Below are 25884 nucleotides of genomic sequence, written 5' to 3'. Positions count from 1 at the left end.
GACTAGTAACTATAGAGCAATATTTTTATGGGCCTCATCCTCTTTATTTATCGTTACTTATTATGATCTTAATCACTGAATTGGCTCCACTGGAATGTGTTCTGCTTATTGTATCGCCACTTTAATGTTTTACCATCACTTTGCTGATTAATGTATATGCATATAAGTTTGTTTTCACATTCATTGTGAGGAGGGGAAGTTTCTCTGTGCTCTCCCTAGATCTGACTTTAAGACGTGTTTATGTATGATTTTGATCACAACTGGTTTCAAACCCAATTCTGGTCCAGGACACAGCTTCCATAAGTGTAATGTAGAAACCTGGGACCTCCAGTGCATGTACACCTAGAATGAACACACTAGTGAAGTAGGACGAATCTGAAATTAAGAATATTTAGATAATCATATATTTTTCATTGATTTTTCACTGAAAGAGCAGACGCAGATAGAAGTTTCAGGATTTTAACAAGGTAATTTCACTTTTTTTCTGTGGAAAATAATCATACTCCAAGCCAAATATTTTGTCCAATGCTCAGCTTGAAGAGTATCCATTACTCCAGAGGATTCTAAAATAACACAACTTCCTTCAGAAGACTGCAGATGTGCCATAGTAAAGGCACAGTTGTACTTCATAACACTGGTTAGTGACAGCAGTGATCCTTTCAGGTGCATCAGCTTCAGGGTCCTGATTTTGTGCATGCAGGTTCACTGACACTGCTTGGCATAATTTCAGTAATTGAGACGTAATTAATGATATCAATTTCACTGATGGGTTGTCTGCTGTGGCAAGTCAAAATATCTGCTGTGAAAGAGAACTAGAGTTAATTTGAAGCACCATTTCACTTAAATTCTAAAGAAAAAAAGTCTCATCTCTCAATTTGACATGATGCTGATGCCAATTTTTAATGGCAGGTGTCAACAAAGAAGTTCATTTTTTCACTCACCTTTAAATCGCACACAAAACAGGAACACATATTATCAGTTTAATTCACACTACAAGCTTAACGTAATAGGCTGTGCAATATTTACAAATGATTGCTCAGGTATGCAGGTATGTAGCTTGTATTTATGCACATTTCAGCAAGTATGAAACTCTCCCTCAAGACTTTGCTTAAAGAAAAAACCCACGCTGAGTTATGATGTTTAAACAGCAAAGGTTTGATTAAATAAGTATGTATGAGTAAATTATTACTAGTATTATTATCATGATTTATTTTATTTATTTTTAGTATCAAACAGTAGAAGCAAAAGACGTCAAGGTGTGCATCAACTGAACACATGACAATCAGTTTAATCAGAATGATGAAAGTAACACAAATATCACTTGCATATACTTTGTTTGTTTTTGCTTCATTGTGCCCTCCACTGTACTCAGAGTCAACAGCTAATTGTCAGTTGCTTTGTCACATTTCTCCATACTGAGGTCACTTTTTTTACTCTTTATACAGTCAGTACAACAGTTAACTAGTACTGCTGTATTTCCATAGCTACCCCATACAAACTGTACATACAGTATCAATAATTGCATCTACATGTGTAATTACTTTGACTTTTTTTCTTATTTTCTCTTATCTCGTTTGTATTTATGCACATTTCAGTAAGTTCAATTAAAGTGAAAGTTCAGCCACTCTCTGCAATTCTCCCTCCAGTATTAATTACTGTCAGGTGCGTCAGCTCTCTGCATTCTCATTGGTCTTCATCTTCTGAAGCTCCTCCTCCAGCACGCTTATTCGCTGCAACAGCTCTGTCCTGTCCTGCTGGGCTCTGAGCTCTGTCTGCTGCTCCACCTCCACGATCTTCCTCTCATACCAACGCTCCAGCTGACTGGACACCGTCTCAAAGAAACGCTGAGTCACCTGATAGAAAAGCAGAAATAACAGTTGAAGTGGAAATTTTAAGAGCAGCTTGAATTCTCATATCCCCCCCAGAAAGTTAATTCCCAGCAGCAGGGCTAGCAGCAATTAGCACAGCTTAGCATAAGGCCTGAAAGCAGGGAGACACAGCAAGCCTGCTTCAAAATGAACAGTACCTGTAAGGCTCACTCATGCATTGTATCCCATTAGTTTAATCTGTGAATAAGAACCATAATTTGTGGCATCAGGGGGAGTTACTTTGTGTGCAACAACCTCCCAAAATCATCATGTCTGGTACTATCTTGACTGGGATGATTTTCTAAATTGCAAAAATAAGGCCATGTTGTAATAAAGTGGGATTATCCAATACAGTTTAAGGAAAAGCATGTTTTGCTGTGGGTTTGCTTGATTGACAGTTGACGTTAAAGCCTGTCACTGGCTGCTGTGGTGGTCATTAGTACACTGACCTCCTTGGCATGCAGATTGTCCCTCTCCTGGCTGAATGTGGGCTCAGCGGGACGGTCGATGAAGAACTCCAGTGTCCTGCTGCCCTCAGTATGTATCCCTGCACATCTGGGGGCACTTATCAGCTCTCTAAAGTGTTTCCTGTATTGTCTATCACTGCTGTGTTCCTGCTGACGGATCAGTCTGGTTCCCTGGTCGCTGATGCTGGACTGGCTGCTGCTGCTTGAAAAGCCCTCCCCACACAGCGGCACCACCGCTGTTACAGTGCTGTCCTGCAGTCCCGGAGGCTGCCAGAGGGGGTCAGCAGAACCCAGCAGGAGGCCTGAGGTGTTTTTGGCAGGCAGAGGAAACAGTGATGTGTTCTCATAGTCATCTGACAGGAGAGGCGTTAACACAAAATGAATCAGTTTAATAAATAAGGTTCGTATATTCCCATAGAAAATAAACACAATATGCAAATGACAATTGCATTGAAAAATGACATTCACTCAGTAATTGAGATATAAGACTTTAGAGAAGAATTCCTGCCATTCATACAAACAAGTCAGATTTCTGAAATGGTCCTTGTCAGCTGATGGAGTTTGCTTAGTTGTCATGGAGATGGCTCCATTGTCCTACAACTACAATACATCTCCATGAAAACTGAGCAAAATCCACCTCGTGAGGAAAACCATGAGAAGCACTTGAAACTTTTAGCGAAGGCTGAGTGGACCTTGAGTCAAGATTTCCTCTTGTCAAACTGTTATTTGCAAGGTCAAGAAAATTCCATGCTTAATTTAAAAATGTGTGTGCACACTGACTGAAAATGAAATGCAGTTTCTGATTCTGGATTTTCATTCACAAAGAAGATGTTAATCAGTTATTGTGTCATTACGTCTGTGCTAGATACTTCCGTTGATCTCATTGGCTGCTTTACTCCTCTCTGCTGAGAAGTCATTATGGTGTGTTTCAGTCACAGGTCACTGTGAGCTGTACCACTGAGCTGCTGATGCTGTTACGGTAATAACAGTTATGAATCATTGCATGCCCCTTAAAAATGTTTGTGACTTCCTTGTAGAAGCTGTTCTTGGACATACCTGGTGACCTGTCCACTTTCATTTCAAAGTATGTCCTGTTTCCCAGAAGCTCCCGCTCTGGACCTCCCGGGCTGTGGGTGCATTTAGACGGCAGGATGTTGACGTAGGTAGCCAGTGAAGTGCTGCTGTCTCCAGATGCCACGGACAACAAGGGGAGTGATTCCAGGTCAGCGTCTGCCACAGACTGCTCCACAGACGGTGACGGGAGGAGTTTGTAATACTGGGTTTTGGCTGGGATGTGGACGTTCATGTCTTTCAGCTGGGACACACACCACCTCTTCAATTCTTCACTCACTGCTGCCTGCTTGAGGTAAGAAACAGAACTGCTGCACGATCAAAACCTTTCCTTAAGAAGGGCACATACTCATCAGACCTTAGCAGCTGGTGTTACTCATTTCCATTTGTGTTGTACCAAAAAGACTGGTCTCACTGTGGAGTGCAAACCATGACAAAAGCCCGTTCTGACTTAGATCTCCATCTGACGTTTTCTTCAGATTTATCCTTTACTCCTACAATTCTAATTTTTCAAGGTGTTTTAATCATATTTCATCCAGGAAGCAGGAAGTTGCTGATTCACTGGCCAGTTATGAAGGCTAAACATAACATAGACCTTCCAAAGTGTTCCTGCAGAGAAAGAAATCCAGTGTCAGCTGCAAGTGCTAGTTGATACCTGTGCCATCAGGGTTTCCTCTCTCCCCTGGGCAACTCTCTGCTCCATCCTGTAAATCATGTTCTTCTTCTCTGCTGCTGCTCTTTCCTGATTCAGCATGTCCAACACTTTAATCTGCCCGAGCAAAAGTCAAATTGAATTATGCAATTATGTGAAGACTTTGGAACATTCTGGCATGAAAATTGTCTTTAATTTCAACTAAAATCAAAATTCAGTTTTTCATTCAAATTCAAGAAGCAGACATTGATATTAAACTGTGAAAACCTAAATAACCAGAGCTAACAGTTTAAGACACTGCAGGTGTAAAGTAAACTGAGATCATTATCTAGCAGCAGACACAGGAAGTAGACACAGACCTGGTGTCTGTTCCTGCGGTCCATTTTGCCCAGACGACTGTTGACTTGCTCCTGGACGTTGAGGATGTGTAGCCGCATCTCCTCCTGCGTGACTTTCAGTTGGCCCTCCAGCTTCCTGAGCAGGGGATTGCAGTGGCATTCATTGGCTGGTGCCTAAAGAGAATGGTCACAAGTCACAAGCTGCACACTCTGATAATGGTTTGTCTTTTCTTACAGATGTGCTCAACATAGCTCAGCATGATGAAAATGTGAAGATTTGGAACCAAGATCTATTCAAACTCTGTTCAAAGCATTGCTTTTTTTGATAAATTCAGAAGTTCAGTGACAGTTTTACCCTCTCAGTGCTGTGCTTCAGTTCAAAATCCAAATCATCAGTAACCTGTCTGATGTTGCCGTCCTTGTCACGGTACAGTGTGTAAAGCTGGTAGGTTTTCCCATTCTGAGCAGAACTATCTTCACCATCATCCCAGAGCAGATCCATCTTCATGTTGAAGCCATTTTTTCGTTTGCTCAGATCATCTTTTTTCAAAGCCTGCAAAGGAGTAAAAGTAGCAGACTGCAAAGTGTACTTGTCATGAATTCTTCTTGATCATTCATTCACTCATGCATTCTGACAGGTTTTTCCTTGTCACTAACTTTCTAGTTGTTTCAGACAGCCACTCTCTCCTGCCCTCCTATAACCCCTTTTATACTAGTTTATTCACTGGAACTGCTTCACCTACTCACCTCTTCTCCATTCCCTCTGACTGCCTACTGTTTCTTGCATTAAAGACATTGAGCTTTGATCTTAGAGAGTCATGTTTGTGGGTTTCTGCCTGTTCAGTGCCATCCCTGCTCTGGACAGATTGAACCCAGTCAAGTTAGAAAGGCACAACCTGTCAGCCAAGGCTGATGCCATCCACTGACACACGTGCAACAGCTCAACTCAAAGACAAGGTCTCTAAACAAAGCCTATCCATGTCAAAACAAAGCTATGGTAAACATCTTCAGCTGATTTAATAGCCAGTCTTCAGCAGCATTTACACCATTCAGCATACCAGTTCACCCACTCAGCACATCAAAACCAGGGCACAAACCACCAGAACAGTTCTCTGGCCAGCAGGTACGCTGGCTAGTCCTCACTCACTGCTCCCTGATCAGAGCTTCAGCCTCTTGTCTCCCTTTCTTGGAGATGCCAGCTTGCATGCATAGGACCCTGTGAAATTCACCCCCCCCCCCCCCCCCCCCCCCCCCATATTCTGTTTTCCTTTTAATTTTGCTTGATTCTGTGTTTTATGATTTAAGCACTCTTTGTCATTAGAAAGAGGGTCTAATCATATGGTGGATGAATAAAATGTCTACAATTCAATAAGAAAATATTCTAAATTCAAATCAATTGATTCAATGTAACACAACATTGCCCAATTTTTTATCTTCTGCCTGACATCCCCCATATGCAGCCCGAACACAGCAGGTAAGCAGATGTAATGAGGGCTACTCTCAAGTTTGGGCAATGCTCCTCCTTGTTGACAATGCTTGAGCAGAAACAGACCTGACTCCTTCATTTGTTCCACAAAATATCTGTGGGAAAATGCTTATAATAGGGAAAAGTCTGATTTTTATAAATTGCATCCATATTTTGGCTGTTTCTGTGATATTTTGTGTTTTACAGTTGATTACAGTTTTATTATGAAGCTCTGCCATTCTGCCTGTCGTTTCTGCAACACAGCAGTCATATGGACCTTCACACATGATCACACAGCTCCAGACCTTGGCAGTGGGGATTAAGTGGAATGCACAACACTTTATGATGCTTTTTAGAATGGACTGATTGTTCTGATGTTAGTTGGTTGCCTGGGATCCCCCCTCTGACCTGGATGACCTCATTGCTACTGACAAATATCTAGGCCCCAGGAGTCACAAAGCCACCATCTTCCATCTGCATCCTGAATGGAGCTGCAAAGCCTCCTGGGGTTCACCAGCGTTTACAGGAGGTTCATCCGCAGCTACACTTTGGTGGTGAACCCCCTCAATGTCATATATGCATTGATGGAAGTATAATAATGGGGGAGCAGTGATTCTTAAAATGGTGAAATGGCTGGATCAGGTGCTTTCCAGATCAAAGTCAACAAGCTTCAGAGGGGATAAAAGATTAATACTGCAAACAGACACCACTTTCTTAATAGCCTTATTTACCAAATTTTCTCCAGGAAATCAAGAAAAATATGTCACATTATTGGCCAAAAGTGAAGCACTTTTACTTTAAAGTAAGTTACAGAATTGGTGGTCATTTGTCTGATGTCTGGCTGTTCATTCAGAGACACATACAGTAGGTATGCCAAGGATTTGACATTTTATTCCAAATTGTAACATAGATTTTGCAGTTAGGGCTCGGTTCTATAATGGAGCTCTCAAAAATCTGAGCAGCAACAAGGATTCTGCTAGGGGAACTAATCCCTCCTGCATATGACACACACGGCATTAACTACATACTCTCTGTTCAGAGATATATTATCATTATATTTTGTTATATGCAGCAAAGTCAACAATATTACACTTTAACACATAAGGGGTATGCTGGAGTTATAGCTGCAGCATGGCATGAGTGTAACAGCAGGGAAGTGATAAGATATAATGGCCCAGCTGTACACAGCTGTATGAAAATGTCCGGATGTTAAACAGCGAGAAGCCAAACTGCTGATCTGTCAATGAACCACACGTTCAGCATGCTGCTGTTGGTGTCTCCGTTGTTGACCTACCTGTTCCTTGACTCTCCTCCTCTTGCGGTGGTTGTTGGGGCTGCTGATGGCAGTCTTGTGGTTATGCTGCTGCTGCTTTGGCTGCTGGCGAGGACCCACCTTGATGGCAGGTTTGCTCTCCATTTGTTCACTGCTGGGTGTTTCCTCCACCACAGAGCTGTTGTCCTATTTAGGACACATAAAAAAGAGATCAATTCAAATGAAAACTGTAGTCATTGAAATAATGATAGGAAATGTGTGAACCTTTATTTAATCTCTGAAATTTTAAGGATTTGACCCAATGTGACAAACTCAATTCTAAGAATTCTCTCAATAGCTGACACTCATCCACCACATGCTATAGAGTATTGCTGTTTGTATTTTCTTACATCGTGTGGTAGAATGTCTACTCTGGTGACAGACTGGGTCCTGCGTTCAGCTGTCAGTCTTTCTCTTCGTTTCCTTATTGTTCTTCCTCGCATGAGTCGATGTACCTGAAGACAATTACAAAATCTCTACTGAGACAATGTAGGACCAGCTGTCTGATTTCAGTCAGCGTTGCTGTGATAACCAGTTCCTACAGATTCATTCTCCACAACATCAGGAGGATACTCACCCATAAGGTGGCACAGGTTCTGGTTCAGGCTATTTTTTTTTTGTGCTTAGACTATTGAAACTCACTTCTGGTTGGTGTGCCTGCATGTGCCATCCAACCACTACAGCTCATCCAGAATAGAGTTCTCCCTAACTACACCTCTCTCTCTGTACCCTGCACTGGCTAACAGTGGCTGCTCAAATCAGATTCAAGACACTGGTATCTGCCTACCATGCTGCAATTGACTTAGGCCCATCCCAGCTCATCCACTACATTCTACTATTGTCAGTCTGCATGCTACTCCCTCACTACAAGAGGAACCACTCAACAAAACTGCAGCTGTATGCTGTTCTGGCTCCACAATGGTGGAACAAGATCACATCAGGATAGCAGAAACTGTAGCAGACTGGGTTGTATCCTTATCCTTATGGCTGAATACACTTATTGTAAGTTGCCTTGTCAAGTGTCAGCAAATAGTAATTACCACATTATGTTATTTATTGCTAACAATAAGCCTGAAACACAAGATGTTTGCTAATGCTATTAAAAACTATTACTATCATAACGCTACAGCTAAGACACAAATCATATTCTTAACACTGTACACTCTAATGTTTTGGCTTCCTTTATCTATCTAATACAAGAATATCCTACATTTAGAATGCAGATACCAACCTGAGGAGCTCTGGCCAGGAGAAGTGCCACATCTTTGTGGTTGTTGTCTCTGGCCTTGTCAAGGGCTGTTTTACTTGCCTGGAAGTGAACAGTATATCATGAACACATATGGGTTGAGACTATGAAAGGTGTGAGTGAGCCCTCATGGTACTAATGGTTTAGTGGTGGTGTTTATATCTCACAGAGGAATAATATCAAAGAATGTGAGACTACACACAATACTGTTGTTATGAGCACAACTTGTGACTGCATCTAGAAATAAGATGATCATTTAAGACCAGTTTGATATTTTGCGATATCAGGATAATTAAAGTAAATCTGTTTGGCCGAAGTGTTTCATCTGTACTTGGATGGTTGCATGGTGGGAAGTAGAACTTACATTGTTTCTGATGGTCCCATCAATCCCTGCCTCCAGTAGGAGCTGAACTGTCCTCTTGTGGTTCAAAGCAGCAGCCACATGGAGAGCTGTGTCCCCTCTCTACAGGCAAACACAGACACATGTATAGGCACCTGGACTTGCTTGTGGTTCATTCGTTCATTCGTTCATTCGTTTGGGTCACATAGCTGGGTCCAGTTGCCTTTGGAAAGCACTTAGAAACATTTTTGCGTCATAACTACCTTTATTTTTAATACTTTAATCACATTTTGTTGATTGCTTCTGTACTTTTACTTTAATAAATGGACTTTTATTTGTAATGGATGACACTGTATTTAAGTAAAGAATCTGAATGCTCCCTCCACCCATGTCTAAATAAATATCTCTGACCTTTGTCTCTATTTTCCCTAATTATCACCAAATTCCATAGTTAGGAACAGGACACATACCAATAGCACTGATAACACATACTGTACCTGGTTTCTTTCTGACACACGGCACAGAGAACTCAGAAGAATCTTCACCAGGGTCAGGTTGTTGTAGCGAGCAGCCACATGCAAACATGTGTCACCCACCTGGAACAACAACAGAGTTTGTAGCTCAGTGCATTGTGAAACTAGTCCTTACTGCTTGACAGTCCGCGGTACATGGAGACCTCAGTGCATTGTGGGATGCCGCAGGACTCACATTGTTTTTAGTGTCAGGTTTGGATCCTCCGAGCAGCAGAATGCGAGCAGTCTGAGCATGTGCATTCTGACAGGCCAGGTGAAGTGCTGTGTTTCCTGCCTGAATGGACATAATAGAGTTACAGCAGAGTAAACACAGCTCTGCACTGTGCTTTCATGTTAAACTGTTGGCAAATATTCTGATGTTATTCTGAGAATTTGTCAAGACAGTCCACATCATTGAATGTGATATTTGGTATGGTTTTGATCTGCAGAACCATTCTTGTCACATTATAATGGACACGTAAGTAACTGTAAACCGTGCACTTGAATTTAGTTACAGTCTGGGTTGGAATCACATGAGGTTTTGATATTGTGAGGGTGTAGGTTTGGTGTCAGTTACAATGAACTCTAGTGTAATGCAAACAGATACAAGAATATTTATTATAAATCTAACACCTATAACACACATAAAATTAAATTCCTCTGTGCATCTTCCGTAACGCTAACAAAATAATAAGAATGTGGCATAAATTTCTGTATTAATGCATTTACTTCATTTTGTTTCACTACTGAGAGACTGAGAGTATGCTGTATTTACATCAGTGACAACAAACCAAACACTGTGAAGACTATGAGAAACAGTCCATTGTAGCATCTTTATATAATAATAATAAAATTACGTGTAATCATAATTCTAATTCTAATTATTTGTTTAAATATTAGTATTATCCTACCTTGTTCCTGATGTTTACATCAGCTTTAGCCTTGACCAGGAGTTTGACGCAGTGAGAGAAACCATGCCAAGACACCTCATGCAGCGCAGTGTTGCCATCCTCAAACAGACAACGATCATCACTTTAACAACCACACAAATTGAGAATGCATAAACAAATTTTCCTGTAGCTGTGTGAAAGTGTTCGGACGTGCTGTATGTCCACCACTCACTCTGTCCTGCAGATCCACAGCACAGCCTCCTTTAATCAGAGCAGCCACAGCATCGCTGTTCCCCACCATGGCCGCTCGGTGCAGGGCCGTCTGGTGACCCAGGCCCTGGCGTGATGAAGGCACATGGTCCTCACTCATCACTGCAGACACATTCATGCACACAGGATTACGTATCTCTACAGTTTATGTGTGCATGCATGAACACCCATAGATGTACAAGAATATCACACATTATTAAAGCAATAGAAGATAATTTTAGTTGAACAGCAACAACAAAAAAAATCAAATCAAGGACTTGTATATAGATTTCCCCCAGTTTTAAGACAAGATAGGATGATGATGATCGACTTAACTCGCCAAGTCCATCAGTCCCACTGATATGTTCCACTTAAAAAGATCCACAGCTGTCAATATTGAAGTAAAATAATTTAATCCAATTGAAATTTAACTTTCCATTTGTATGAACATATTAGTGTTTAATATTTTCCATTCAATTTTAATTTTAAATCACAGGTGACTCACTGGGGTGGGCAAAAATATTGATATCGCAATTTATCGCGATACTTTGACTTCCGATTCAATATTGATATTCAAAATTTGAATATCGATATTTTTTCAATTAATAAATAAGATTTCAGATGGGTTGTAAGTCCAATACGACTTCCGCGGGGTATCGCTGTACCGCTACCTCACTGCAAGGCACTCTTCTTCTTCTTCTTCTCTTTTTTTCCCCTGGCGGTTGCAGTGAGGAAGTGGAGCCGGAAAAAAACAAGTTGTGTTGATGTTTGGAGGTACTTTGGATTCCAAAGGAAAGGAGAAACACACAGTGAGTTGGACAAAGAGTACGCTCTTTGCAAACACTGTTTCGCTCCCATTAGATATTCGGGTAACACAACAAACGTGCGAACTCATTTAGCACGACACCACCCCGACATATTAGCTCAGCTCATGTTATTGATGAATATTTGTTGTAACTTGCACTTGTATAGTTACAATAAAATGGCATGGATAATTTGAATTACATTGTTTTGACTCAGTTTGTCCCATGCATTATCACTATCATCTGATGTACATACAACTCGGATTTTAAGATGCATAATGCCTTTTACATTTTTCAGTGAACTATGTAGAATATCGCAATATATCGCAAAATTTGGATATTGCAATATCATATCATGACTCAAGTATCGTGATGTGTATCGTATCGTGAGGTCCTTGGCAATACCCACCCCTATGACTCACTGACTGTGCCACTGTGGAGACATGGTCTCCACACATCTTCTCATGACACCACCTGTGCTAAGCAGCCATTTTTGTCTATTTAAATTTAAACAGTCAAAATGTTGGTGATGAAATTCTTATCTTATCTTATCTTATCTTATCTTATCTTATCTTATCTTATCTTATCTTATCTTTTATCTTATGTTTTAGCTCCTGCTGAGGGGAACTGCGGGAACTGCAGGAATGAATTATCACCTGGCTGGTGATAATTTGTTGAACATTTTCCAGTGTGCGTAATGTCAATAAATAAATAATAGTAGTATCATGTGAAGGGCCCCTGTGTAGGGACAGTCTTAATTTCATGATTTTTTTTAAGCAAACGTAAGATATTGTCTCTCACATCTGCACCTCACTAACGTTCTTGGCTTACTCATTCAGTACCACTGACCTGAATCCTCATCCTGACTGTCCTGCTCCTTCATTTTTAAGCAACTGACCCAAATGACAAAGGATTTCATGTCGACGCTGCTGCACTTGAGCTCAGATTATTTCCGTGCAAAGAGCCAGCCTTTAATCTTTATGGGTGATTATAAACAGTCTTGAATCCAAAGCATGTGTACATACAACAGTGACACACTTGGGCTCATCAGTCACTCTTACTAAGTCCTCTGTACTAATCCCACCTGTGTCACACACAATCATTCTAATCCTTTTGTGTTTAAAGACACATTCTTATCCCACACAATGAAGGCTGGTTCTGTACATCTGTAATTACACTAATGCACAATGAATAAAATCCTCTGTTTGATTATGTTTTCTCATCTGTTTAACAGAAATAAAATACTGTACATTGTTGAAACTTAAACTAGTGATTCCCAACTTATTTGGCTTGTGACCCCTCACAATAAAACAGCTTCTGGCAGGGGACACTTGTCACATTATAGGTGTCAATGAGTTGTTAGCAGTTCCACCAAAAAAAAACAAAAAACATTTCCCCTCTAAACATCTCAGATTGTTTAATTTCAGTTACAGTTTGCAGCCCAAAGAAGGAAAAGCAATGTATTATTTCCCAAAAAGGTAAAGTTTAGACAGTAGTTTATTTAACAGAATGGCCTTTTCCTTTTTGTTTAAGAAATAATTAGCTTGAAATGTGTTATAGATTATAACCACTTTATGCAGAAGAAACATTGTTTGAACCTGTAGCCTTAATAGCTGACTTTATTTGGATTGCATTGTCCATTGCAATGGATTGTTTGTCATTGAGCAGGACAAACAGAAGAGACTTTTTCATTGATCACCAGTTTTTTTATTTTCATTTTTCATTTCAGTATTGAAGGGTGGATGTCATGGTATTGTTGGACTTGGACCTCTTGAAGTGAGCTCGGTTACACTGCCTACACCTGGGTGAGTGGAAATTTCACTTCACTTCAGAACAAGGAACCTTCCATCTATGAACTTCACTAAACTTCAGCATGTGAATAGAGGACTCACAGCTGTTTACATCAGTAAACAGCTCAAAGAATAGAACACTGGAACTGCTCACACAATGAGCTGAGAGATAATTTGCTAACTAACTTTTGTTGAAATAAACTGACCAATCAACATACTGCATTTAGCAACACATCACACATTTTGTAAGGCGATCGAGAGAGGGGAGAACATACTGCTGACTGCCTTACAATATTATTTTTTGGTTCAAGCCTTTGTAAGTGTGTCATATTTTGTTGTACAGGAGGAAAACATAGTTTGATTTTGATATCAGAATACAAAGACTTTTTTGGGGGGGGGGGGGGGGGGGGGGGTTGCCATATAAAAAAATAAATAGGTGCACTGTGACCGGTTATGTGATCTAAAAGGGCTAAAAAGGCATTTTTAATTTCATCTTGACTCAAATGCACAAAAACTGAAACCGTCTCAGAGAAATTATTAAAGGCTTTGGTTTAATATGTCTTTGAGGAAACATCAGACACCAGAGACTGGGCTTGGGATCTAGTATCCTGTGTGTGGTTTGGTTTGTGCACCAGAGAGACTTTAATTATGGTTTGTGAGAATCTGCTTTTGGTTAATTATTGAATAAAATTAACATGTTTTGTGCTTGTGATTCTTATCTGATCATCATAGCAAGGCTGGGTAAAACTGCTGTGATCATCTTCAGTGTGACACAAACACAGAAACACAGGAACAATGGAGTATATCAAAGGCACGGCTGTTTGTCACAGCAAAGACACAAACTGTTTCAGAAAATGTGACGATCCTCTCCGACCAGTCAGTGGTCTGCAGTGTGTTCAGCTCATACTGTAGTATGGGTTCTCCTTTTAGAACCTTGATCGTGCTGACACCAAAAATGTACCCGGTACCAGGTCCCATCCCCAACTTTTGCCAATGGGAAACCAAAAAAGAATGGTTGAACCATACAAGAGAAATAAGCTAAAAAACCACCATGTTTCCCCAAATACAACTGAGTACTGTGAATGCCTCAATGGAACCATCAATTCCTTTTGTAATGCTTTCTGCTTCTACAAGTAAATATTGAAGAAAAACAAGTCAGTGAACATTTTGTAGGTTTGTTCGATATGAACAGTTGAAAACATTTCCTCCATCAAACAGTGTTTCTTTCAAAAATATTTGCAGTTGTAAATTTATTGTATATAAACTGCAAAATGCTGTACTATAACATATCCTATTACAGTTTTTGCTGATTGCTACATTTGTCAGTATTGACTCTTTTTCAAAACTCTTCACACAGTGTGGATCACTTCTCATTGCTTTAACACAAAATGCATTCAATGACCTCATCTGTCAAAAGTCATAAACTGTTTTCTCACTCAAACATAAACATCACCTCCTCATAGAGTTGGATAGTATAGAAAAATGTAGGTTAGCAATTGTAAAAAACACTGTAACATTGAGTCCATCTTGTGAAACAATACGTAGCACTTACACTAATCCTGAGTCACTTAAGTGGATAAAATTTGAATTGCCTGAATAGAAAGTGCAGCACAAGCAAGACTATCATAAGAATAGTGGAAATGGGGGATGTCTAATTAAAAGCTAACAAATTATCTAACAAATAATATTCTTATTACATGTTAAAACGTGTTCAGCAGGACTGAACAGAGAAGCTGTAGTGTTTACTGCTGTTAAAAAAAAACTTGAGGCAGACTTTTGTTAAAATGTTTGCTCAGTTCTGACAGAAAAGAAGCGCATGGTCCAGTTCCATATGTTTTACCTTATCCTCCATAGAGCCTGCAGATGTCACTTATTCCCTCTTGTAGCACAAAGTTGCGTCCATTGAAAATCCAAACAAGCCTCACAAAGAGTTGGTCGCTGTGTTCGTAGTGTGTAAACGGATGATGCTGCTGCAGGCTGGCTACTCAGTGTGTGAGGATGTGCTCAGAGGATGCCAGCTGTTGTACTGCATTACAGCTTAGAGAGAGAGAGACAGAGAGAGAATGAATGTAGTACATACATCTACAATAATACCTTTATCCCTCCATCTACATTTGCACATGGTAATGTAAAAAGCTTTAATTGTGTTTAGGACCAGTGCATCCCTGATGTGAAATTACAAAATGATGTCAGCTGACTTCTGGCTTGTCTGGGAAATAGCATGCTTTCAATCTCCATTACACACACACACACACACACACACACACACACACACACACACACACACACACACACACACACACACACACACACACACACACTGTTCTAGTGTGGGCCTGCATGTCTTTGGTGAATCTTTCTGAAATGCATTGCGTGTGGATTAGGATCAGGACACACAGATCACATCTCTCACTTACCCTGCTTTGCTGGAAAAGTTGCCATTTAAATCTAAGCTTTTGTTGAATATGCTGATGAAAAGGGATCGAGGAAAAAATGTCCAGCTAAATTGAAATTCAAGTCAGGTCATCATGGTGTATGATGACAGCTGGGTTACATACTGTGAGGTTATTATCAAACATGAAAATCCACTGGCCAGATCACCAGGCTTTATTACATGACAAGCTGGTGACATTTGCAGTAGTACAGTAGGTTGCTCCTCTTCTCACTGTCGCTGTGTGTGACCTTGTGAGTGTTATTTTGTGACCTCTACTGGGGAAACTTGGACTACAAGTTCTATTTTATTTGGTTCAGAGCCTCTGGTAAATCTTGATATCATGGCACCCAAAGCTTCAAATAAAGTCACTGATCAACACTAATTATTTAATTACAATATCACAATGTAATACATGTGACTTATAGCCTAGTAGCCTACATACACATGTAGTCTTTTAGTTGTGCTGCAAAACTGCATTTGAATTGTATTTGCTTCACAGAAGAATAATCTTTTCTCTTTTTTGCATTATTATTGTACTAATTCATAATATCTTCGCTGCACTGCTAAATTCTAATGCTAAATAACAAATGAATGAATACATGAATGGCAGGCTAACCAAAGCTATTATTCACCATCAGCATTTTTAACATTCCCATGTTAAAGGAGCCTTCCCTCCTTTATTTTTGTGGTTGCTCCTTTCACATATACATAGTCTTTAGCTATAGAAGCTTAGAAGTTGATCATGGCCAGTCTGGACATTCAAAGGTTTTCTCGCAGTCTTGGGAATCACAACAAGATGATAGAGTTATCACACCAGGCTGGTTCCTGGTTTCTGGTTGTCACAAATCTCTTGAATAATAGCTCGCCTCCTGTGTATGTAAGCAGTAGTGGTATGATAAAATGCAGAATTTAAATGCACAGCAGCTGCGAGCAAAGACAACAAGGTCAGCAATGGCTGTAATCCTTTATCCATGTTGAATTAACTGCTGGTATTTAGGTTCATGCTTTATACATCTACGCTCAAGGCTGGAAAAGGGTCGCATGATAGCGGATTGATGAGTCAGCGAAGGACACATTATGGCTAAACTAGAAATCTATTAGACATTTTGTTAAATCAAGCTAATTTCCAGAGGATGTCAAATTTAAAATGTCTAGTGAAGACAGCATATGATGCCACTAATGCTGCACTTCTAAATTGTTGTATTTTACTTGATTTTATGCATTCTGTGAAATCTATTTTTGTCTGTATTTTATTATGTTATTTATTATGTTTATTATGTTTTGTGCATTGTCTTTATTTTTATTTTCATCCGTATCTTACTTTTACTACCATTAGATAGATAGATAGATAGATAGATAGATAGATAGATAGATAGATAGATAGATAGATAGATAGATAGATAGATAGATAGATAGATAGATAGATCAGCTTATCCAGCCTGTTACTGTCTCTAACAGTCATACTGTTCCCCCAACAGACAGCACCACTAAGGAGAACACTAGCAACCACAGACTGGTGAAAAAGAAAAAAAACAAAAAAAAAAAGGAAAAAAAATTATCAAGTGAGTTTTATTCTCCATCTTATTCTACTTCTTATTCTTATTATTATAGGGCAGCAGGTAGTGCGCGTGCCTCACAGCAAGAAGGTCGCCGGGTCGGCGGGGCCTTTCTGTGTGAAGTTTGCATGTTCTTCCCGTGCATGTGTGGGTTTTCCCCGGGTACTCCGGCTTCCTCCCACAGACCAAAAACATGCTCATTAGGTTGATTGATGACTAAAATTGTCCTTAGGTGTGAGTTTGAGCATGAATGGTTGTATGTCTGTATATGTTGCCCAGCGATCAGCTGGCGACCGGTTCAGGGTGTACCCCGCCTCTCGCATGTTGACAGCTGGGATAGGCTCCAGCCCCCCCGCAACCCTGGAAAGGGATAGTCGGGTATAGACGATTATTATTATTATTATTATTATTATTATTATTATTATTATTATTATTATTATTATTATTATTATTATTATTATTATTATCTCTAGCAAGGTATCTATAGACACAGATTTGGTACCTCATCAATCAATCAGTCATTTTGTTGCAATTGAAAGCTGAAGATAGTGAGACATCTGACTTGACTTTTGGTTTCACACACCTCTCCAAACCCAGTCTCCTGGGTTAAAGTCCTGTGTTTGACTCGCTCATCCACCACAAACTCCTCCCTGTGTGCACTCCCTGGTCACTATTTATATCAAGTCACCTGGTGACAGGTGTAAATAGCCAAAGAGCGGTTGTGTGACTATTCTTACCTGGGCGCAAATATACTCCCTGTTTAATTAAGGCAATCCAGTATAATAATAACCAAAAATGTAAAAACTATGTTATATTACTTGGTTTCAACTTTGAGGTGCAATTGGATTCAATATCTTGCATAGGCATACTAACTTCATCTTATTATTGGGATGAATGTCAAATTATTGAAATACATCATTGAGATGTAAAATGTAACTAAGCTTATTGGGAATCATGACACAGTTTCAGAGACACAGGTGTCCACCATGGATTCAAACTGAACTTAAATTTCTCCATGAGGCAGCACTGTGACACAGAACTCTTCTTAATAGCAGCAAACAAGACAGCAGAATGTTCTCTGCAGTGATGTATGATGAAATTGTTCAGTTTTTTAAACTGTTCCTTTCATGTTTTCTCTTCAGGCATTGACATGTCAGCAGACTGAATTCTTTTTGGTTTGGGATGCCAAACCAAAAAGCAGACAAAAGCTACAGAGCTGAGCTTTAGCAGTAGCAGATAGTTGAGACACTATCTGCCACTCTCTGCACTTCTTATTTTGTACAAATCTTTGTTTGAACCTCATTTACAATACTGCAATATCATATGGTGTAACACATTTCCAACTCATTTAAAAAAGCTTGAGATACTCCAAAAAAAAGTCATACGCGCCTTAACATGGTCTGAGTTTAACGCTCCCACTAAAAAGATTTTCCACCACCATAACCTTCTGAGGCTCAGTGAGTACAACTATTTTCAGAATGCTTGTGTAATGTACCAGACTGTCCACAAACTAAATAATAAACTATGTGACCTCATCCCAATCTGTGTTCCTAGGCATATCTTATTGCATCTATTAATTACTTTTGGTTAACATTGCTACTGTACTTCGCATCAAATCCAATGTAACCTTAATGCTGAGATTTTCTATTGTTTGTTGTGTGTCTATCTGTATGTTGTCCATATTATAAGGATATCTGGCCAATATCCTATGTTCATGGAAAACCGGGCCCCCTATTAAAAGCTTTAAATAGCTTACTTGGGGTGACCCTTTTCACACATCCGACCGTGTAAAAATGCTTGTTGTATATATCATGAATTGTATCTCCTGGATGATGTGAATTAACTAAACTAAACTAAAATAGTGGTAGCTAACTTTTAGGCAAAGTTTGACCAAAGAACCCAGGAGAAAAATACAAAAACTATGTGAAAGTCTCACAAGCAATCCTCAAAATGTTGCTCTTACTGTCAGAAATGCACATCACTTATGTGCCTGAACATGCTCTCAGGCAGTCTGCAGAGCAGCTGGCAGATGCGCTCAACGCCACCGCCATCATCCCAGACACAAAAAGGTCAACAGGGTCCTGCCTCAGTGACAATCACGCTGTAGCACTCACACCAATCACAATGAAGTGCTTAGAGAAGCTAGTCATGGGTGCATCAAACCCTGTCTGCCTGCCTCACTTGACCCCTTTCAGTTTGCAGAACATCCCAACAGGTCCACAGGAAACGAACATCCACATCCATCCGTTAGAAGGCTGTTTATTGATTTCACTTCAGCATTCAACACAATAATTCCCCAGGAGCAGAACACCTCCCTCTGTCTCTGCATTCTGGACTTTCTCACAGAGACGCCACCACACTCAGCACTGGTGCCCCCCAGGGATGTGTGCTCAGCCCACTGCTGTTCACACTAATGACCCACGACTGCCACGCTAAATGTGACTACAATATTAGCACGTTTGCATGGAACAGATACTGTGGAGAGAGTCAAGAGCCTCAAGTGCAACTGCACCTCCCCGATCGACAAAACACATCAGCGCCTCCTCTGCCTCTGCCGTCTGAAGAGAGCCAGCCTACGACCCCCCCAACAGATCCTGTCCACCTTCTACAGAGGCACCATCAAGAGCTTCCTGAGAAGCTGCAAGGACTCAGACTGTAAGTCCCTACAGAGGATAGTGAAGTCAGCAGAGTCCATCACTGGGACCTCTCTCCTCTATCTGTTAAAATTTAACCAAACACTGCACAAACACGACCTCCAGGATCAAGACCCAAAGACCCCTCCCATGGACTCTGCTGCCATCTGGGAAAAGGTATCAGAACAACGAGCCATGGAGCCCCCCTGCTTTCCACACACACACATACACACACAGTGGGTGTGTGAGCACACTGAGAGCTACTCATAAGGGTCTAATTCCTTTAACGTGCCAGCTTTCTTGCCCACTGAACTTGATTCTGAGTCTTACAAACATGAAGGTCCTTATAGCATTTTGATGAAGTGTTCAAGTGTAAAAATGAATAAATACTGAAAAATAAAAGGCAATTTAAACTAAGGAAATGTAATTCAGTGTCATTATTAAACTTTATTTACACAAACCTCATTACAAATATGACAAAATCAAATAGGGAACATGTTTGACTTTACTGTACAAAATATGTTAGGCAGGAAATGACACAGACACAATAAAACAAACATAAAATGAACTTCAGCTGTGGGGGAAAGGACAGAAACCTAGCTGATCTTTCTCTAAAATATAGACAGTTCAATCTGTATTTAATTTAATTTAATGTAATTGTTTGACAACATACATTTGAGATCATTCAAATCCATGACTGAAGAGTTTGAGTTGTCCATTCCTTAACGTATCACACTTGAAAATAAAGACTTGTTTACTCCAGCTCTTACAGAAAATACTGATGTAAATGCGTCTGTAACGGCATCAGAAAACGTGTTCATTTTGTAGTGTTGTCTTAGCTCGAGATAAGAGACCAAACTTCACCAGACAGAGCTGAGCAGACAATAGAATTGAAAGTGCATGTTACATAAATGCTAAATAACACTGGAAAGTAGCTTAACAAGACATAGAAATGTTAGCTCAGGTATTTATAGTTTTAGTAGTTTATAGGTCACTCTTTGCATGCTATTTACATGTGCATTACTTACATACAGTGTCACTGTGCAAAGAAAGTAGACCTGCTCATAGTGCTATCACTGACTGATATTGTCTCGAGATAAAAAGATAAAATCCAGCTCTTGAGATAAATTCATGAGTGTATGATACTCATCACTGGTTTTTGTAAGGGCAGCTATTCAACCTGCAGAGATACTGCTCTTGTAATACATTACTGCTTTAGTACCACTGCTGCCTGTCTATTTCTAATTTTGCAACTGGCTGTTGAAGCTGTTTATCTGTACACTTACCACGGGTTTCATGGGTTTGTCCAGAAGCTGCATTTTAAGTGGTGATAATAGGCTCAGTTTTGTTGATATAATCATTTAAAGTGTGTAACATAATGTTACAAAGTACATAATTTGATCATAGTGCATATTGTAATGATGTAATGTCCAGAGTAATATTTTGAGTGTATTTTTAGTGAAATTCCTCATGAATAGAAGTTTAGGGTCTTGTGATTTTATTGCTAAATAGTTCAAATGTAGACTTTTAGGATTTAAAGCGAGACATGTAACATTGCTGAACAGTGGCCACTGTGGCCTCAAGTGTGAATTACATACAGGATGAGGGCCAGATTGAGGACTGATGGTCTGTTTCCGTAAATCAGCATATGACTTTTGGATATTTATTAACATGTCTGAAATCTCAGTGTGAAGCTTATACACTAAATAGTGACCTCAAATATTTCCAGAACGGAAGGAAAAAGTAGGGTGCATAGCATTTTACTGATCTGAAGCGATGACAGCAAATATTTACAGATGAGATTTCAGACAGTTAAAATGGTTTTGTTCCTACAATTTCACATTATTTGCTCTGGTCCTTTCATAGCTATCACTGTGCACCATCATCCTGATGAGCAAAGTGTTCTGCATCATAGAAGTTTTGCTCAGCCAGTATAGTTCTTTCCAACCACTGTTCCCACTCTCTGTTTCTCTCTGTACCCTGTATGCATGCAGCAATAACGCTCTGCAGATCTGGAGAGGTAACACTCTCCCTGATCCTGGCAAACTGCTCAATCAGCTGTAGATCAACTGTTGCAGGACGACGGGACTTCCTCTTAACTGCAATGAAAATTGGAATCACAATTAGGACACAATGACAGTTACAGCGCGTTCATCTGGTACAGTGGACTGACTGGTACATCACAGAGGATACTTGATATCTGTATAGAGACCCTTGGCAAATAAGATAGTAGAGTTAGATAATAAATTATCTTTACATGACATTCTAAATAAACTTTGAATGTATTTCATTACACTGGATTTCAGAGTTTTTTCACAGCAATGTAGAGGATGCAGCGTGTTTTCAAAGTCTGTGTATTCTCTTCTTTATGCAGATATCTATGTGAGGACATGGCTCTACCTGATTTGAAGCTTTATTTTGGATATGGTTTCATCATTCATTTAAAACAGCATGGCAACAAATTGAAACCTGCAGGGTTACTCCATACAGGCTTCAGGACTTAGCTAAAGGTAATCGGAATCACCAGCTTAGATTTGGAAGTACTGCATATAATTCCCTTAAAGTCTGGAATGCTGTCGATAAATATTGAGGGGCTCCCTTTAAATTCCATAATCCACACCAATTTGGAATAATGATCATTTTCAATCAGGAGATTGGCCATTTTCAACTGATTCTTTGTCCAGCCAGGTCATTTACACAATTGCTGTTCACAGTCATTTCAGGAAATCACAACTCAATATTCCTTGGTGTTGCAGTGAAGACCTGGGATAGAGAACTTGTGACTTATGGCTGTCGAACAGATTGGAGTACAGTATGGCTACATGTTGGGACAGAAGCAGAGGTGAAAACAAGCATTTCTGTGCAAGTGTGGTTTATTATTGATGTGTATAGACCTACACTGCAGACTGGAGGCTCTGTTAACAATGGCAGCCAGAGTCACATCTTACTCAACTGAACTCGTCCAATATATGTGGAGCAGACCAGTGTTGTGTGTGTGTCTGCTGTAAGAAATGATTGCAAGCATAACTTTGGCATTCCTGTTCTTAAAAATCTCATTTACTTATCAGCTGACATATAAATCAGTCATGCACCTGTAAAAATCTAATCAGTCAGTTTACTGGTCTAGCTGTACTTGTAGTGAGTTATTAAAGTGTGATAACAGAAACAGTCTTACCAAATTTCAGCAGAAGTATTGTTCCATGGGATATCAAAATGATTAAAAGCATAATGCAGAAGAATCCGAGGATTACTGCGTTCCACTGGAGAACTGCCATGTTAAGAAGGTTTCTGCCATCAAGAGTCTTCCCATCTGCAATGAAAGAAGGCAGGGTGACGATAACAGCTTCCCCCTCGGGTAACACAGACTCAGAGCCTACAGGTGGATGCTAGGGTGGAGGTGGGGTGAACTTGTGTTCTGTTCATATTGACTATTACCTGGCTCACTTCCTCATTCTCATTCTGTGAGATCACACAGAAGACAAAACTGTACACGGAAACATAATAGAAATTTCAAAATCATTTTCACTTTCTCTTCTGAGCTTATTAAAAACATTTAGTTAGGGTAATAAAAGACAATACTGAGCATTAAGTGTTATTGTATCACATAAATGATAAATGTATTTATATAAAACATGTCCATATGTTTGGCAGCAGACTCTAGTTGACTGCCTGAACTAGCTGAGATGCTACACTGCACTGCCTCAACCATCTTTCCTTAATCGTAGCCATACTGTAATTGCCATGCACAGATGTTTGAGCTGTCCAATATCAACATTTTTGTGCAGCTATAGGATGTGATTACAGTATACTGAGAGAAGGGCAGAATATGAGAAACACTGAATCAACAGATTGTGTTCAGTTGTACTGGAATACATGATAATTTACCAAATACAAGTGCCAAAGTTTCCAAAAGACAAAAGGTCTCACCCCAAAAGACAGTGATGTTGTGACCTCCTGCTTGTACTTCACAGCCGTACGTGTCGGTGTTTTGGCTCAGGGAGATCCCAGCTGTCAGTCTGAGGATCACAGATCCGTCTTCAGAAGGCATGGGTCCGATAACGCTGATCCAGCTGGCCTTTGAAGCCCCATCCCCAATCAGGTGGAGTGAGCTGAGAGATTTGTCTGTACTTGTCACATGACACCTCAGCAGTGCCTGTGCTCTGTCAACAATGGGCTTGGCAAATACATATAGCTCTGCAGAGAAATAAAGTTACCATGATCACGATCAGTGTTAGGCTAAAAGGGTCACCATCCAATGGATGAGCAGCTACATCACTGCATGCTACACCTTTGCTCCTAACATCAACACACATAATTCACATGACCTCCCCATGGGTCCTTGTTCAGGAAATATAAACATACAAGCGTGATAGCTCATGCTTAACCTTGGAGTAATTTCACAAAAGAATAATTTTTTAGGTTTCAAATAACATCTGATGGACTCCCTCAGCGGGTGATATGTACTCAGTTGTCATACAGCTCAGGTGTCATCTTGTCACCACTCCCAGGCGCACAGTAGCACAAATACTTCTGAGTAATAACAAGAATACGAGTCCACAGCCACGCTAGTGCCTCTGCGAGGATTTACAGTAGTACTTTCTGCTAAATGCTAACATCCAATGCTAACTGTCACAGTCTTTAGTTGCGCTCTCTCTACATATATTCTTTATAACCCAGTAACTGTTCTGTTCCAGCTCTCACCTGTTTTTTGGTGTGTTGGTTTTAATTTAATCCTCTGCATCATTAGTGGACATTGTGTTGTGATGAAGTGTCTAAAGGCAAAATTCCTTGCAGTGCTGTTGTTCCAGTGATGTTTAAGTCTTACTGCAGAGGGAGACTGGGACATCCATCTCTGAGATGCAGGGTCAAAGCTTATGAAGTCCATCCCATTGACTGCCCAGCCTTCAAAAGCAGAGACAGTCCCATTGGCTGACTGGGTGCAGCCACGGCGCCGTTGTACAACATCTAGAAAGCAAGAAAATAACATTAATTTTTCTGGTTTCAAAACATAGCAGATGGCCCTTCACCAAATTTTAATCCACATGTCACAAAAACAAATATTTTAAAAACGTACACACTGTACTGCTGAGAAGTGGTGGAATTTCATAGAGAGAGTCTAAGATATTATAACTTGCTTCATGACAGTATTCAGGGAAGTTGTTTGATTCCAGGGTCGATTTGAGCTCCTCTCTTTTCTTTAAGCTGTCACAGTAAGAGATGGGAACTCCATCAAACACAGTTAGTTGTTCAAACTGAGGTCTGTCTCCAGGCTGCACACGTCCTGTGGACAAGAACTCCAGAGTGTGGATATCTGAAAAAGAGTCAGAAACATTCTGGGCTCTGTTCATGTAACTCGGAGGCCAGTCTGTATCACAGTTTCTGTAACCAACTCAGTGATATTTGAATTAAGTCTATTTTCAGCAATAGAACCCATCTTTAGACTATCTGATTGCCAACCGTTACTGAAATGTAAACACCCAGGTGGCACTTGCTCTCTATGCACATGCACCCACCCACTTCTGTCTAATTCCAAAATAAGAAGACGTTTGTCCATTTTCTGGATTTCTTTGTGTCAGCCTGTGCTGTATAATGACACTAGAGCTGAACCTTGAACCTAGTGTCCCGTTGATTACAGTATCATATAACAGGCTAATCAAGTGAACACTAAACAAAAATCTGATCTTGTGTCTACTGTTACTATCTTTATGTCAAAACTCTGCCAAATACGATTCTCTTGCCAAAACAAACACAGAAAAAGTAGTAGAAAAAATGAAGTGGAGTCATAAGCACAATCAATGAGCAACCATAGCTGAAAAGAAAAGGTTAACAAAAGTCTGAGACTGTGTCATATGCATACAGTACTCACCACATTTAGCTGATGATAGCATGAAACACTGAAATAAAAGTGTAATCCTAATTTGCATCTTGCAGTACCATTTTGCAGCTTTTCAAAGTAAGAGGAATATTGCCGCAATGATCCTTTCAGAGCAGAAGTCATTTAAAGCTGTTTTTACATCTGAGTCTCAGAGCTCTACTGAACAAACTGGATGTACAAGTGTGTACAGCCACGCCATGCTCACGTACAGCACGCCCTCATTCTTTAGACCAAAAAAAGAAAAAAGTCAAGTCAAAGTACATCGTCAAAGTGGTGAGACAAAGGTGGAGCTTTTTTATGAGCGTCATCTAAACAAACCTTTCTCCTGAACATTGTGAAACTGCCACAGTTTTTCTTTAGGCAACAAAACTACATGGTTAGTT

General features: G+C 40.0%; 2 protein-coding genes across 3 annotated transcripts; both read right to left on the bottom strand.

Moving 5' to 3' along the window:
* Window positions 1–1438: 1438 nt before the first annotated feature.
* ankrd6a (ankyrin repeat domain 6a) lies at window positions 1439–14966 on the bottom strand. 2 transcript variants are annotated; one of them, XM_070979489.1, is made up of 15 exons: window positions 14844–14966; window positions 10394–10533; window positions 10183–10281; window positions 9468–9566; window positions 9257–9355; window positions 8784–8882; window positions 8405–8482; window positions 7524–7628; window positions 7156–7320; window positions 4797–4949; window positions 4418–4570; window positions 4062–4175; window positions 3392–3695; window positions 2318–2688; window positions 1439–1853 (listed from the first exon to the last, which is right to left on the bottom strand). In XM_070979489.1, the coding sequence occupies exons 2-15, from the start codon at window positions 10529–10531 to the stop codon at window positions 1668–1670; spliced, it is 2163 nt and encodes a 720-aa protein (XP_070835590.1). In that variant the 5' UTR covers window positions 10532–10533; window positions 14844–14966; the 3' UTR covers window positions 1439–1667. The 2 variants fall into 2 exon arrangements, with proteins under 2 accessions (XP_070835590.1, XP_070835592.1); XM_070979491.1 differs by having other exon boundaries at window positions 3392–3692.
* Window positions 14967–21495: 6529 nt separating this feature from the next.
* On the bottom strand, window positions 21496–25562 carry LOC139342426 (major histocompatibility complex class I-related gene protein-like). Its single transcript, XM_070979516.1, has 6 exons — window positions 25493–25562; window positions 24701–24937; window positions 24328–24591; window positions 23554–23820; window positions 22802–22936; window positions 21496–21725 (listed from the first exon to the last, which is right to left on the bottom strand). Exons 1-6 carry the CDS (start codon window positions 25548–25550, stop codon window positions 21496–21498), a joined length of 1191 nt encoding a protein of 396 aa, XP_070835617.1. The 5' UTR covers window positions 25551–25562.
* Window positions 25563–25884: the final 322 nt, after the last annotated feature.

Source organism: Chaetodon trifascialis, chromosome 14 (genome assembly GCF_039877785.1).
Source record: "Chaetodon trifascialis isolate fChaTrf1 chromosome 14, fChaTrf1.hap1, whole genome shotgun sequence".
In the NCBI taxonomy this organism is placed as follows: Eukaryota; Metazoa; Chordata; class Actinopteri; order Chaetodontiformes; family Chaetodontidae; genus Chaetodon; species Chaetodon trifascialis.
This window is presented reverse-complemented; position numbering and strand designations above follow the sequence as displayed.

Coding starts and splice junctions, on each gene's coding strand:
- ankrd6a (XM_070979489.1), bottom strand. CDS start 10,531: ATGAGTGAGGACCATGTGCCTTCATCACGCCAGGGCCTGGGTCACCAG. Junction 7,321..7,523: donor TAGACATTCTACCACACGAT/GTAAGAAAATAC, acceptor TGTCCTAAATAG/GACAACAGCTCTGTGGTGGA. Junction 4,176..4,417: donor ACCGCAGGAACAGACACCAG/GTCTGTGTCTAC, acceptor TTGCTCGGGCAG/ATTAAAGTGTTGGACATGCT.
- LOC139342426 (XM_070979516.1), bottom strand. CDS start 25,550: ATGCAAATTAGGATTACACTTTTATTTCAGTGTTTCATGCTATCATCA. Junction 24,938..25,492: donor GCTATCATCAGCTAAATGTG/GTGAGTACTGTA, acceptor ACTCTTTTTCAG/ATATCCACACTCTGGAGTTC. Junction 22,937..23,553: donor CAACATCACTGTCTTTTGGG/GTGAGACCTTTT, acceptor CTTTCATTGCAG/ATGGGAAGACTCTTGATGGC.